This window comes from Marmota monax, unplaced genomic scaffold (genome assembly GCF_021218885.2).
Source record: "Marmota monax isolate L192 unplaced genomic scaffold, Marmota_monax_Labrador192_F-V1.1 WCK01_AAM20220418_F8-fsc00024, whole genome shotgun sequence".
Taxonomy (NCBI): domain Eukaryota; kingdom Metazoa; phylum Chordata; class Mammalia; order Rodentia; family Sciuridae; genus Marmota; species Marmota monax.
Genome location: NW_026695224.1, coordinates 30,567,843 through 30,581,817, shown reverse-complemented (window position 1 = coordinate 30,581,817; position 13,975 = coordinate 30,567,843). Strand labels below are relative to the sequence as shown.

The 13,975-nt window shown below is 47.9% G+C and overlaps 1 protein-coding gene across 2 annotated transcripts in view; it reads left to right on the top strand.

The window, feature by feature from the left end:
- Nucleotides 1-13,975, top strand: part of LOC124086506 (polycystin-1-like protein 2) — an 81,267-nt gene that overhangs the window by 37,533 nt on the left and 29,759 nt on the right. For both annotated transcript variants that reach the window (XM_058575937.1, XM_046434784.2), the window contains exons 18-25: nt 1,623-1,805; nt 2,324-2,448; nt 3,476-3,602; nt 4,539-4,670; nt 5,435-5,657; nt 6,256-6,449; nt 10,225-10,455; nt 12,579-12,680. In XM_058575937.1, the coding sequence (XP_058431920.1) occupies nt 1,623-1,805; nt 2,324-2,448; nt 3,476-3,602; nt 4,539-4,670; nt 5,435-5,657; nt 6,256-6,449; nt 10,225-10,455; nt 12,579-12,680 (1,317 nt within the window). The remainder of the gene's footprint in view (nt 1-1,622; nt 1,806-2,323; nt 2,449-3,475; nt 3,603-4,538; nt 4,671-5,434; nt 5,658-6,255; nt 6,450-10,224; nt 10,456-12,578; nt 12,681-13,975) is intronic.

Here is a 13,975-nt window from a genome sequence, read left to right as displayed (position 1 = left end):
CCATTCATGTATTCTTCATGTCTGTACTTAGGGTAGTGATGTCCATCTCATTCTACCATCTTTTTTTACCCCCTTGCCCTCTCCCTCTCTCACCCTCCCCTTTGCCCTATCTAGAGTTTGTCTAATCTTCTCATGCTCCCCCTCCCAACCCCACTATGAATCAGCTTCCTTATTTCAGAGAAAACATTTGGCATTTGGGTTTTGGGGATTGGCTAACTTCACTTAGCATTATCTTCTCCACTGGTGAGCATCTTGAGGAGTGGCTGGATCTCATTCATCTTTGGACACCATGGATATGTTCCAGATACTACTGTGGACCCACCCTGTCCCTGCCCTCAGGGAAGGCCAGCCTGACATCCAGATTCCAGCTCCCTGCCTTTCTAGCCCGGGGACCTGACCCCAGAACCTTTCCAACTTGCCCACATGGCAGGGAATTCATATATTGCTCAGTGACTAACGGGTCTAGTGTCCCGTACCCCAGCTTCCCTGCCCTCTTGATGGGTAACTCCCAGTAGAACTGAGCCCCAGGCAACAGGCTTGATCACCCTGGCTTCTACTCTTTTTTTAATATTTATTTTTTAGTTGTAGTTGGACATATACCTTTTAAAATTTAATTTATTTATTTATATGTGGTGCTGAGGATCGAACCCAGGGCCTGTATCATTTCCTGTATCGTTTCTCCACTCTTCTACCAATGTTTCCTGGGATCACCTCCAAATAAATTGCTTGCTCTCAGATCCTTGACTTGAGATCTGCTTCTTGGAGAACTCAAATCAAAGCACCTGTTCCCAGGTTATGTCCAAACAGAAAGAGGGAAGAACTCCCCTGGCTCCGCCCCACCCGACCTGGCAGGGGCTGTCTCCTTGAATCCCCCAGCCTGAAGTCAGGGAGGCTGCTCTTAGTTACAGGGGCTGTGGTGCTGTTGATGGGTCACTTCCATGCACACATCCATTTGCACCCATCTGTTTGTGTGCATGCGTATATGCATGGACCTATCCATCCTTCCTTGTGTGCATTAATTTATTTACCCACTCAACAAATGTTTCCTGTCTGCTGTACGCCAATTCATGGAGAATTCAGCAACTCACACACATGAACTCTACCTTCTTGGCACTTTCAGACTACTATGGAAGCCAGACATTAAACAAATAATTTCACAAATACATGTATAATTACGATATTGGAAGAAGTACTATGCCCATCCATTCATTCACTCTCCGGGTGTTTTCCTACCCACCCACACTTACCCACCCATGGATTCATCCATCTTCTTCCACCCATCCATCTACCCATCCATCCATCTAACCTCCATTCATCCACCTAGTCAGCAAATGTAACTGCACGCCTACTGCACACCCATGCAGGTCACTGTGTGACACCCTCTGGGAAGGCTTCAGAGGCAGACCAGGCTACTTTCTGGGAGAACTCAGAGCCTTGTAAGGAGGGAGGTCCTGGTCTCAAGTTAGAACTATAGGAGGTTATATAATGGTCCTGATCAGCTTTTTCCTGGCTTATGCCCCTGCCTTGTTCTCCTTCACTGCATCCCTTGTCCCTAGAATGGCACAGGGGATAGTCCCTTGCAGGCATGGCTCATGGTGCTTTTCCTCCTTTGAATGAACCAGTGGGAGGCCAGCTGCGCTCTGCAGCATGCCAGTGAGGCCCTATTGACAATGAGTACTAAGGCCCATCCTGATGACCAGAGGCACCAGGCAGCCACCAGGGACCTGTTTCAAGCTGTGGGCAGCGTACTGGAAGCTTCCTTGAGCAATGGATCAGAAGAGCCCATAGAGACCAACAGTAGCCAGGTGGGTGTCCTAGGCCAGGTGCCGACCTTATACCTTCTGCATGACCAGCTCACACTAGCAGTTGTAGGTGGATCTTTCTCCCTACCTTACAGATGAGTAAACTGAGGCACAGAGGTTAAAGTGTTTCTCAAGGAGCTAGAAGAAAGGTTCCAGAGAGCAGCACCTCTGGGAGGCACTGTGGTACAGTAGGTAGAGCATGGACTCTGGAACCAGGCAGCCTGAGTTTGAATCCTGTCTGTCACTTATGGGGCTGGTTACACAATTTTGTGAGTCCCAGCACTTCTCTTTAACAACATGTGACCTCCCCGAGTCACCTATACTCTCTGCACCTCCATTTCAAGCCAGGCATTTGGAATCTATATAAGTGCCTACTCTTACCATTGACAGAGCCATCTTTCTCCCTCACTCTCCTGTCCTTCCCTGGTCCCTGCTGGAGCTCCCACACTAGCTTGCTGAGAGTCACCATAGGTGGTACAGGACCACACTCCATAATGATATTCTCTGGCTTCCCTTTTCAGACTGCCACAGTGCCCCAGCTTCTCAGGGTTGCAGAGCATGTTCAGACTGCCCTCCTGCTGGGGACACTGTCTGGGGGCCTTCCAGCCACCCTGACCACCCCTGCCATCTCTGTGTACACAAACAGGTAACCAGCTGCACTGTGCATCCCCCCAAAACCTCATGCTCTAACCTCACTCATTCCACACCTACATCCCAAGACCCTGTGACAGCAGGCCTAGGAGACCAGACCTGGGGTTTGGATAAGGGATGGGCTTTAGACCCAGGAGGGCTTTGTACCTAGAGAAGGTCTTTGTACCTAGAGAATGTCCCTCTCACATTGGTGAGTATTTATACGGGTCAGGAAGGGAGGCATCTAGTGCCAAGCCCAGGGTTAGAGCCACCTGAGTGAACACCAAGAGAAGTTCATATCAGAGATGTGCAGGCAAGGTGGCTGAGTGAATGGGGCTGGCCCAACATGTCTAGGATCCACGGGGATCCCATGTCCTGGTGTGCCGGCCAGGAAAGACCTGCATGGATTCAAGACACACTCACCTCGGGCCTTTCTCCATGGGGGACTCATCTCTCACCCAGCACTGGCCCAGCACTGGGTGCTTTCCCCCTCTAACCCTCCACCTGACTGCAGGGGATGCTGCAGATGTCGCTGTGTTTCCCCGCACCAAATGCCAGCCTTGCTCTCCTGGGTCCTTGTTCTGGGGTTGCTTTCTTGGACCCCAGGGGAAGTTTCCAAAGCAGCATCCAGATCAGAGCTAGGATTTGAAACCTGGTCCCCCTCTGTTCAAATGGGACAAGGTCAATGACCAGGAAAGATGGAGCTGGGAGCTTATGACATGAAAAGTTGAGGGAGGTGGGGGAGATAAACCTGGAAAATGTCTACATCTGTGCTCATTTATTCATTCAGAAATATTTATTGTAGCAATTGAGGGGGTACAGCAATGAAAAACCTGGCCAAAGCCCTGTCCTCATGGAGTCTCCAGTCCAGCACAGGGGACCAGATGCCTTTGGTGCCACATCTACTGGCTCAAACATGTAGAACTTTCTAAAGGCATCAAAATATAGCTGCCCTCTCTGCTGGTAAAGCTGGGCTCCCTGCAGGGCAGAAGGTGTAGAATCTTCCTGACTTTCTCCTCTGTCTTTTTCCATCCTGTGGCCAGAATATACCCTCGGAGTCGGCAAGGCTCCCCAGTGCACGTTGCTGCTGCTAACTCTGTGGCCTTCACTCTGCCTGCTGTGGCCCCCCTCTTCTCTACAGAAGGCAGCCAGTCGCCCGTGGATATAAGGGTAACATAGCAATAACCTCTTTGGGTCAGCCCTTTATAGTTCACAAAGTGCTGCCGCGGTGTTTGCTCATTTATGTGGCTAGCAGCCCTGTCAGTTACATAATATATTATGCTTGTTTTATAGATGAGGTTCAAAGACTTGCCAAAGTCACAGTAAGGGGTAGAGCTGAGATTCAGTCCTACAGCTCTGGATACCCAGATCCTTCCTGTTTCTCCAATAGTCGTTGGAAAGAGAGCTCTCTAGGTTGAGCTCCATAACTAGGAACTGGCAAGACCAGGGCCCTTCCCATCCCCAAATTAAGGCCCAGCAGACTACCAACTCCCTGTACCTAGAGAGAGCAGACCAGTCTTCCCCTTAGAGACTGACTGTCATCCCTTGATGTCCTTGGGGCCGGTTCTAGGACTCCCTGTGAATATCAAAATCTGTGGATGCCCAATGGCATAGTATTTGCACGTGATCTATGCGCATCCTCCCAGGTACTTTAAATCACATGTGATTACTTGCAATAGTTGATACAATGCAAATGCTACGTAAATGGTTGTTAGACTGCATTATAAGGAATAATGACAAGAAAAAAGTCTGTACCTGTTTAGTCCAGATGTGACTTTAAAAAAAATACTTTTGATCCACAGTGAGTTGAATCTATAGAGCAGAACCCAAAATATGGCGGTCAGACTATACTGCCTTTGAGGGAAGGATGATTTGGATGGTTTTATAGTCTAGCAACTGCTCAGCCAAAGCAAGTCTGATTTGAGCTCTCCAGGGCCACCCTCGGAGGCCAGAAACAGCTTGAAAAGCAGCAGCTGAGGCCAGGTCCCCCCACCATCCATAGGGCAAGGGCTATTTGCGCCCTCTTAGGACTTCATCATTCATGAAGGAACTGTTTACCTCCAGCCCCTCCAGGCTTTAGCCAATGCTCCCTGCTCTTGGTTTCAGATGATGAGTTTCCCAAAGAGCCCCTTCCAGGCTGGAAGTCACTTTGATGTCAGCGGAACTGTCGGTGGCCTTCGTCTGACCAGCCCTAGTGGACAGCTCCTCCCTGTAAAGAACCTATCGGAGAATATTGAGGTAGAAGTTGAAGTGCAGTCAGATCCAGATGGCACTCTGTTTCATTTTCCAACCTGGAAGGATCAAAAGTTGTCCAGTTATGACAACAGTGGTTAAAGAAGAGAATTATTCAAAATGATCCTTACCCTACCTTAACCATTGTATTTAACTTGCAACTACAAATATGTGATCATTTACCAACATTTGGGTACATAGCAAGTTTTCTTGGTTATATGAAACCTTATCCCTGGAGCCTGTGAATATGTTCCCAGGGACTTTGCAGCTGTGACTGAGTTGAGGATCTTGAGGAGGGGACATTGGCCTGGATTACTGAGTGAGCCCAGTGGAAACACAAGGGATCTTATAAGAGTGAGCAGAGGTGGGTATTGACTACCCCAGGGGAAAAGGTGATTTGATAGCAGAAGCAAGAGGTTGGAGTGACATGAGGCAGGGGCCCACAAGCCAAGGGATGCAGGTGGCCTCTTGAAGCTGGAAAAGGCCAGGATGTGGATTTTCCCTTAGAGCCTGCAGAGGAGCCAACCCTGCCAAGTTTAGCCCTGTGAAGCTGAGTTCAGACTTCTGGTCTCCAGGATCGTGAGATAACAAATTTGCATTGGTTTACACTACCCGGTCTGTGGTCATCTGAGGTGGAAACCATAGGAAACTAATACTACAAGCAGAACTGGTTTTAGCTCCCGGGCCTTGCCCTGCACAGTTCTGCACTGAAGCCCTCATGCTGCCTGGCTGGCATTTCCTTCTCTTGATCTGATTGTTTCTGATGACAGATCCTGCTGCCCCGGCCTGTGGAAGGACACAGTGAGCCAACTGTGTTGAGCCTGACCAGCTCTGAAGCTCTGTGGGTGAACGTGACATCAAAGGAGGCGGCTCTGGGCATCCAGCTGCACGGCAGACCCAGAGTCCCACTCACACTCAGCCTGGGCTACGGCTACCACCCCAACAAGACCAGCTACGATGCCCAAACTCATTTGCCACCGGTGTCTGCTCCAGGTAGCCCTGATCCCTGGGCTATTTCTTGAGCTGCTTCTCAGGAATGACTCCCCCTTAGTCTCCCAATCCTATGTCCTCTTCTTGGGGACCCTCCCAGGCATCTCAGTTTTAATTGTGAGGATCAGAAGCCATGAGGGGAAAAGCAAAGAAAAAACTAAGTGCCACATTTTTAAGTGGCTGGTTTTTGTTGGTGGTGGTATTATTTTTTTGCCAAAATTAGGTGAGTATTTGCTATGTGCCCCGAAGGTGCTGTTAAGCATGCACAGAACTGACCTCAGTGCAATGAGGTGGCAGTGGCAACTATCAACTATCAACTCTTGGAGTGAAGGTAATAATAGAGAGGTTAAGTAACTGATCCGAGATCCCACACACCAACAAGGAACAGAACTAGCATGTGACCCCTGTCTTTCTGATGTGTTCTATACACTGACCAGGGGTGCCCCTTCTGTGTTCCTGTTATCAGGAGGTAACAGTCCTCCTAGGACAAGGGAGAGAACTTCAGGGTGTTTCCCTACCCTGTCATCTTGGTCCCCCTTCTCCCATGATACCAGCTCCAGTCTCAGTGAGGCTTCTGGGTGACCAAAGCCCCTTCTTACAGATGAGCTGTCCACATGGATCCTGGGCCCAGAGGACCTGCCCTTTGGAGAAGGTCTCTATTATTTGACAGTGGTCCCTGAGTCTGACCTGGAGCCTGGCCCTGGTGGGAATCTCACTGTCAGCATTACCACCTTCCTATCCCATTGTGTGTTCTGGGATGAGGTCCAGGAGACTTGGGGCAACTCTGGATGTCGGGTAAGGAGAGGGAGCAAAAAGAAGACGAGGTGGGCTGGAAGGGAGTGTCTGGCTCCTGTAGGTCCCTTCTTGTTGCTTCTGGTATGGTGTCTCATGCCCCTCCAGGGGCTTTGCATGTACCATTCCTGTGCCCAGAATGCCCCCTTGCCTTCGCCTAAGCACTGCTTCCTCAAGAAAACTGATCTTGAGTGTGACTAGGTCATATCTCCTGTTGTAAACACAGGGCATGCCCCTCCTGCAGACTGCTGAGCAGGTGGTCTTTGGCCTCTGCCTGTCACTTAAATGATATCTGATTCCCTCAGGGCACTGGGTGCCCCATCCTGGCACTGGGATGCTGTGCTTTGTTCACTACTGGGGACAAATGATCATTGAACAAGTGGATGAGTGACTCAGGAGGGCCTCGTGCCATTGAGTTGATGGGAAATGAACTCATTGCTGCACCCCTTATCCTGTTCCAAGCACAGTGTTCTGTGCTTATTTGCATTAGCTTGTCAACTCTTCATAATGAACTTCGAGAGAGTTGTTATTCCACTTTACAGACAATAAAACAAAGGCTCTAGAGACTCAACTAAGTTGCTTCAAATCCCACACCTGATATGTGGAGGAGCTGGGACTCAAGGCCAGGTCCTTCTGTCCAGAGCACAACCTCAGCAATACGTGGTGCCACTTCCCCAGCACTCAGTAAGTCCTGCTAAGCCCCGGGTGGCACATGGATTTATTAATTGCAATCAAACCCCTGTCTCAGGTCAACTCAGCTCTGCCCCCAGGGAGTTGAGGCCTGTGACAATGTCCTGGGACAGACATTGGCCTTGCAGTTATCAGAACCTTTTCTGTTGGACTTCCACTAAATTCCGTGCCCTTCCCAAGGTCAGCAGCCTCCATGTGGAATTGAATCTATCACCTGTCCCAACATAGACCACATGCACCTTCTTTCTTTTGTTCACTGAGTGTTCACCATGACCTGGCGATAGGGATATGGAGAGAAGACCCAATGAGCTCTCAGTCTAGCAGAGGACACAGACAAGAAGCAAATGGCACATGTCTATTAACAACTGTCACATGGGCCCTAAGAAGCCATGTCCCACCAGAGCCACAGAGGGACTCAGAGTGAGCTCCTCCTGGGTGGCTTCCACTGCCTTGTCAATTTCTGCCCTGGCTTTGGGCTGCCACATTCAGAGAGCCTCCAAAACAGTAGGAAGAAGGGGCACATGGAGATGTCCAAGAGAAAGCAGGCTCCCCACACTCCCCATGCAAGCCTCTGAGCCTCAGGAACCAGCCCTGGGTGTGTTTCATCTTTTCTGAAGCCAGCGTATTCCTGGAAGGCATGAAATACCCACAAGAGATATCTTCAAAGGCCTGGGGATCAAGGTGTCAGGATGGTGTGGGGCTGGGGATGTGGACTCTACCATCAGATAGACTTAGGTTCATTTCCTACACTAGCAGCGTGGCTTGGATAAGTCACCCCACTTCTCTAAGCTTACCTATCCTATAATGGGAATGAGGGATAGCTGCCACATAGAGGTGGGTGGGCTTAGGGGTGTAAAATACTAAGTATGGTGCCTGGCACTCAGTGGGTGCTCCAAAGGTTAAAGTAATTGCTGTGTTAAACACTGATTAGTTGATAACAATGCTGTAAAACAGAAATCAAGGACACAATCACCAAGGGCTTGAGATGGTGGTTGGGAGGCGGTTGGGAATGGGTTGGGGGAAGACTACTTAGCTAAACCTGTTACTGGAAGATTTTTAGCTTTTGATTACAGTGGTAAGCTCTTAGACGCATTGCTTATTATGCTATTAAAAGATGAACCTACAAATGCAGGCATATAAAACCATGGATGTTCAGAGGTCATGTGTGGGAGTATATATGGACCAAAAATCATGATTAATCCAATGGTGGACTTGATGCTCATTACAGACACAGACATAGAGACATTAGATCATTATACAGAGTTCATTGCAGAGTTGTAAATAAGTAAATGGGTTTTCAAGAGTGAATGGAAAACCACTGAATTCTCTAAATAGCCAAAGAAAGGTCTGAACCTCGGGACCTTTACAGGATAAAGGCAGAATCATCACAAGGGGTCTGATATTCATTTATCAAAGGTGCAACTGTGGTCACAGGAGGGTCCACAGATTACTCACTGATGTTCAAAGGGACCTTATGGGGGGTGTGGCTCAGTGGTAAAGTGCTTGTCTAGTGTGTACAAGGCCCTGGGTTGGATCCCCAGAACTGTCAGAAAGAGAAAAAGAACCCTGTGCTGGAAAAAAGCTGGGAAAGCCACTGACCTCAAGGTCTTTATGGAAACCCTCAACGGAAAGATGTTGGGCCTAAATCAAGACTAGTCTCTAGGCACCAGCACTGAGGTCTTATCATTGGCACCTGCTTGAGTCTCTTCTCTGAAACCAGCCCCATTCCTTCCAGGCATGACAGGTGTTCACGTGAGGCCCACAGCTCTTGCCAAATGATGACTAGGTTTAGGAAACAATGAGAAAAACAATGAGCAACCACAGCACTAACAACCACCAGAAATTCTAATAAAGATTTGGCACTGTGCCCACATGTGGGACTTGCTGGTGGCTCATTAAGGGAAAGAGATGGTGGGTACAGTGACGCACAATAGTAATGCCAACGACTTGAGAGGCTGAGGCAGGAGAATCCTAAGTTGGAGGCTATCCTGGGCAACTTAGCAAGACCCTCAGCAACTTATCAAGACCCTGGCTCAAAAAGAAAATAAAAAGGGGCTGGGGAAATAGCTCAGTGGTAAAGTGCCTCTGGGTTCAAGCTCCGGTACCAAAAAAGAAAAAAAAAAAAGAAAAAAAAAAGGAAAGAGACATGAGTTACCTTTGGGTCATAAAAACAGGGCTGTGGGAGGTTCTTCCTCAACTGGTGCTTGAGCAGAGAACTTTCCAGATGCCAGTCTTCTAACCTCTCCATCCTGAGATGGACCTTGGAATAAAAGGGCAGTACTGAGTTGTGGGGTTTATCTATTAATTTTTTTTGAAAGAGCATCAGGTGACTGAGGATGGGAGGCCCCAAATTTGCAAAAAAAAAAAAAAAAATGGTTATTTCTGGGGATAGGGAAAAATTTCACCTGCGACATGTCTCTAAATAGGCAAGGCAGGTTGTCAGGATGTTCAGAGCTACACATTGAGAATGTGGCTATGAAGATGCTTGCTAGAAATAATGTCCTCTGAATTTGGAAAATAACTTTTTTTTTTTTTTGCAGTGGTAGAGACCGAACCCGGGGCTTCACACATGCTAGGCACGTGCTCTGCTATTGAGCTATGCCCCCAGACCTAAAATTAATTTTTAATATAAAAAGCCCAAAGGAATCCTGAGGCTCCACACCCTAGTACAGTTGTCACACAGTATTCAACAGAGATGAATTCCAGGACTCCCTGTGGAAACTGAAACCCTCGGAAGCTCTAGTCCCTGATAAAAAGATGTAGTATTTGTACGTAACTGATACACATCTTCATGTGTGCCTTAGACCATATCTAGATTACTCAGGATATTACCTAATATAACTAAAATGGTAGGTGATCATTGTCATACCTCATTGCTTAGAGAATAATGACAAGGAAAAGTCTACCTGTTCAATACAGGTGAGCTTCCCTGCTCCCTCCCCCAACTGAGGTTGACTGAGTTTGTGGACACAGAAGGCTGATTGCAGAGGGTCCACCCCAAGGTGGACATTTTTTTTTTCTCATGGGCATAAGGGAGTCAGGGATGAGCTCCCAAGCATTTCTACCCATGGTCTCTTGGGGGTTGCAGGTAGGGCCGCGGACCACCCCCTCCCAGACCCATTGCCTCTGCAACCACCTCACCTTCTTCGGAAGCACCTTCCTGGTGATGCCCAATGCTGTCGATGTTCACCAGACTGCTGAGCTTTTTGCCACCTTTGAGGACAACCCTGTGGTGGTGACCACCGTTGGCTGCCTCTGTGTGGTCTATGTGCTGGTGGTGATCTGGGCCAGGAGAAAGGATGCGCAAGATCAGGCTAAGGTGAGGCTGTGTGCTCCAGGGCATGGGAGGGTGGAGTAAGGGGACACCCCTTGCAGGGGCCTCAGGGGGAGAGCCCGGGTGAGCTGCTGAGAGCTAACTGCTAAACCAGGCTTTACCCCTAGGGTCATCTCAAGCAAACTGGCCCCTCAGCCTCTTTATCTACAAAAATGTCCCTTTTTATCAAATTGTCAGGAATACAATGCTGATTGTTTACTGAGGACCAGTTTACTCCCATGTGACACAGCAGCCTCATGAGAAAGGTACTGTTTCTGGGAGTCCCAGACCACCCTGAGGTTCAATGGTTTGTAGACAGACTCACTGAGTTCAGAAAAGTGGTTGAGCTCACGGTTAGGGGTTCTTACAGTGAAAGGATGCAGGTTAAAATGAGCAGGGGCAGAGGAGAGACAGGCACAGTTTCTGCTTGTTCCTTCCTGGAAAGTCCACAGATGGGACTTAACTCTCCCAGTCATGCCGTGTGACAGCACACGGGGAGTTCTGCCAACAGGAAAGCTCACCTGAGCGTGGCGTCCTGGGTTTGATTGGAAGTCAGCCACAGAGGTAGGGAGCATCCATCTGACTGACCTCAGGTACTGGTTCTCCAGTGTCCATCAACAAAGTCAGCCTGGTAGAGCATGGCCCAAAGTTCCTGCCACATGTCACACTGGGCATAGGCAATCTGGCCTGGCCCATGCCCCAGAAATACAAAAGCTCTCTCGTCACACAGGATTTCCAAGAACTCAGTCATGACCTCCCAGGATCTACACAATGGCCGATCCTTTCTTTGGAATGTGTAAGGTCTGAACACCCCAAACTTGCTGAGTGTATCCTCTATTGCACAGTACTCCTATCATCTTCAAGAGGAGGTAGCAAATGACCAAGCTGTCAATAAATTGGCTAAAAGTCACCAGGCAGGAGCTGGGATGTAAACTTAGATTCTCCCTGAGTATAGGGCCAGTCTGAGGATAGAAGCATGGCCAAAAAATAGCAGGTTATGCAACAAATGGTTTGAAATGACAGTAGTGTTAATTTCCCCACATACGCATCACGTTGGACTCATGGCAGGGCTTCAATAGTTAAGGTAACACAGAAGTGGGTGCAAAGTTGCACTGTGGCAGAGCTCTGCAACCTCTCCATTCCTCAGCCCTCCTCCCCAGCAGCACCACTCAGGATGGTAACAGGATGACATTTAGTAAGACAATAGTTTCAGCATTTCATGCTACTGTTCTGATTCACTCAAGGGATTAAACATTAATATTTAAGTGCCTCAGCTGCAGGTTGGTTCCCAGAAAGCAGACTCCAAGTGTTTATTTTATTTTTATTTTTTGGTACCAGGGATTGAACCCAGGGGCATTTAACCACGGAGCCACATTCTCAGCCCATTTTTTATTTTTTTGAGTCAGGGTCTCACTAAGTTGCTTAGGGCCTCACCAAATTGCTGGCTGGCTTTTAACTCGCAATCCTCCTGCCTCTGCCTCCTGAGCTGCTGGGATTACAAGTGTGCATCACCATGCCCAGCTGAGAGGCCCAGGTCTTGTGATCACACCCAGGCACTTCACAGAGAAGTCACTGGATGCCAGGTGCCTCAGGAGGCACCACTTCAAAGAGGTGACCTCGGTGTCTCTGACAACAGTGCCTAGTAACAAGCCTCCCACTGCAGGGAAACCTGAGCAGCACGTCTCAGGGGTCATTACAGCCTCTGATCAACTCCAGATTGTTGACCTTGTTTTTGTTTTTGATAAACTATTTTGACATTTCATTCCTTTCAAATTACCTCAGAAGCAAATCTGGTTACAATGTTACAAGAAATTACATGTGAAAAGAGTTTGCATGGTTTACTAGCTCAAATGTGAATGTTCTCAGATTAGTGCCAAGTTCACTTCCAATTTAATCACATAGGGTCATGATTATTAAGGAATGCAATCTAAACTTTTTCATTTTTGCCAATATTTTTTACTGAAAACCCTGCTTTTATAAGGTACAGCTCTCACCAGATGGAATGATAAATAGCATACATAATTTTATTTTTGCCCTTTAATTTTCATGAGGGCCCAGTTCATTCTTGGCTGGTGTATGATGGGTAAATGTTTCAGGTAGGGTCCTCTTGACACTGTCCTTCTGTTCAGGTGAAGATCACAGTGCTGGAGGACAATGATCCCTTTGCCCAGTACCACTACCTGGTGACAGTCTACACAGGACACCGGCGAGGGGCAGCCACGTCCTCAAAGGTACCTCACCACAGGAGACCTATGGACTGATCTGCATGTCCCACCCATCCAAGTGCTTGCTCTGCCATAGTGACTTTAGCACACTGGATTTGTGTTCTTGGAATATTTTCCTAGTTTTTCTTTTCTTTTTTTTTTATATCTTAGAAAAAAAAATCTTTTTGTCATACAAAATATGACCTTAAGCCACAATATTTAAAATGAGGAGGAGGAGTGGTTCAGGGAGCGCTGGGTCTAGCTGTTCATCTCTCCCTTCTCCCAAAGAATCATGCTGACTTTCAGTTTGTTGCCCAAAAGCAAGTTTACCCACAGAGGAGGTAGTCACTCGATAAACTTACCAAGGAAAAATGGGAAATAATGTGTGGAAGAGAAGGGGAAATGGAAGGAAGGAAAAATCTTGACTTACACTCTCAATGGGCTGACAGCCGGACTAGGGCTCAGCAGTCTGCAGAGCTGCCTGTCCTCCAGCAGCTGATCAGGGCTATTGAAGAAAATATTTCTGCTACTTACAGGCTCTCTGAAGTCCTCGAGTTCAGTGATGGAGTGCATGTGGGCTGTCTCTGTGATGTCTTATATTCCTTGCTGGTTCCCTCGACAGAACACATCATCCCCTGCAGCCGCCTCCACGTTCCCTTACTGACACTGAGGGGTCCATGGCGCACAGTTTGGGAACCATCATCACTGTGTACACAGTCCTGGGGAAAATTCCATTGTTTTAGAAAATGAAATCAGGCTTCATGAGAGTAGGGTATTTCTCTGTTTATTTTTTTAATTATATTTTTTATTTATGTGTATTTATTTTATTTTTTAAATTTAAAACTTTTATTTATCGCTGTATCTTAGGTCTTAGATCAGCTGTCTGACCCAACATAAGTACTAGGAATCACTTTCATACAGCCAATGAACTATCCATCTCATTTCTGTTGGATGCTAAATAGTTGACCTCAATAGGAGGGGAATGAAAAACCCCCGATTCACAGGCATATGGTCTTAATTGGGTTTCCCTAGGGCAGTGGCTCTCCACTGGGGTGATCTTGCCTCTGAGGGGACAGTTGGCAAGGTTTAGGGCATCTGGCTCCCATGTCAATGGTGGAGGTGGGAAAACAGTCCTATAGAAGCTGACTCTGACACAAGAATTGAAGTGCAAATGATTCATCAGAGATGGAGTCCCAGGGAATGAGAGTAGGGGAGTAGGAAGTCATACAGGGGAAGGCAGGCAGGCGATGAAAGGTACCTGATCAAACTGGTTATCTCTGTGGGCACCCGAGTCTAAGGCTACTGGGGGACTCAAAAATAGT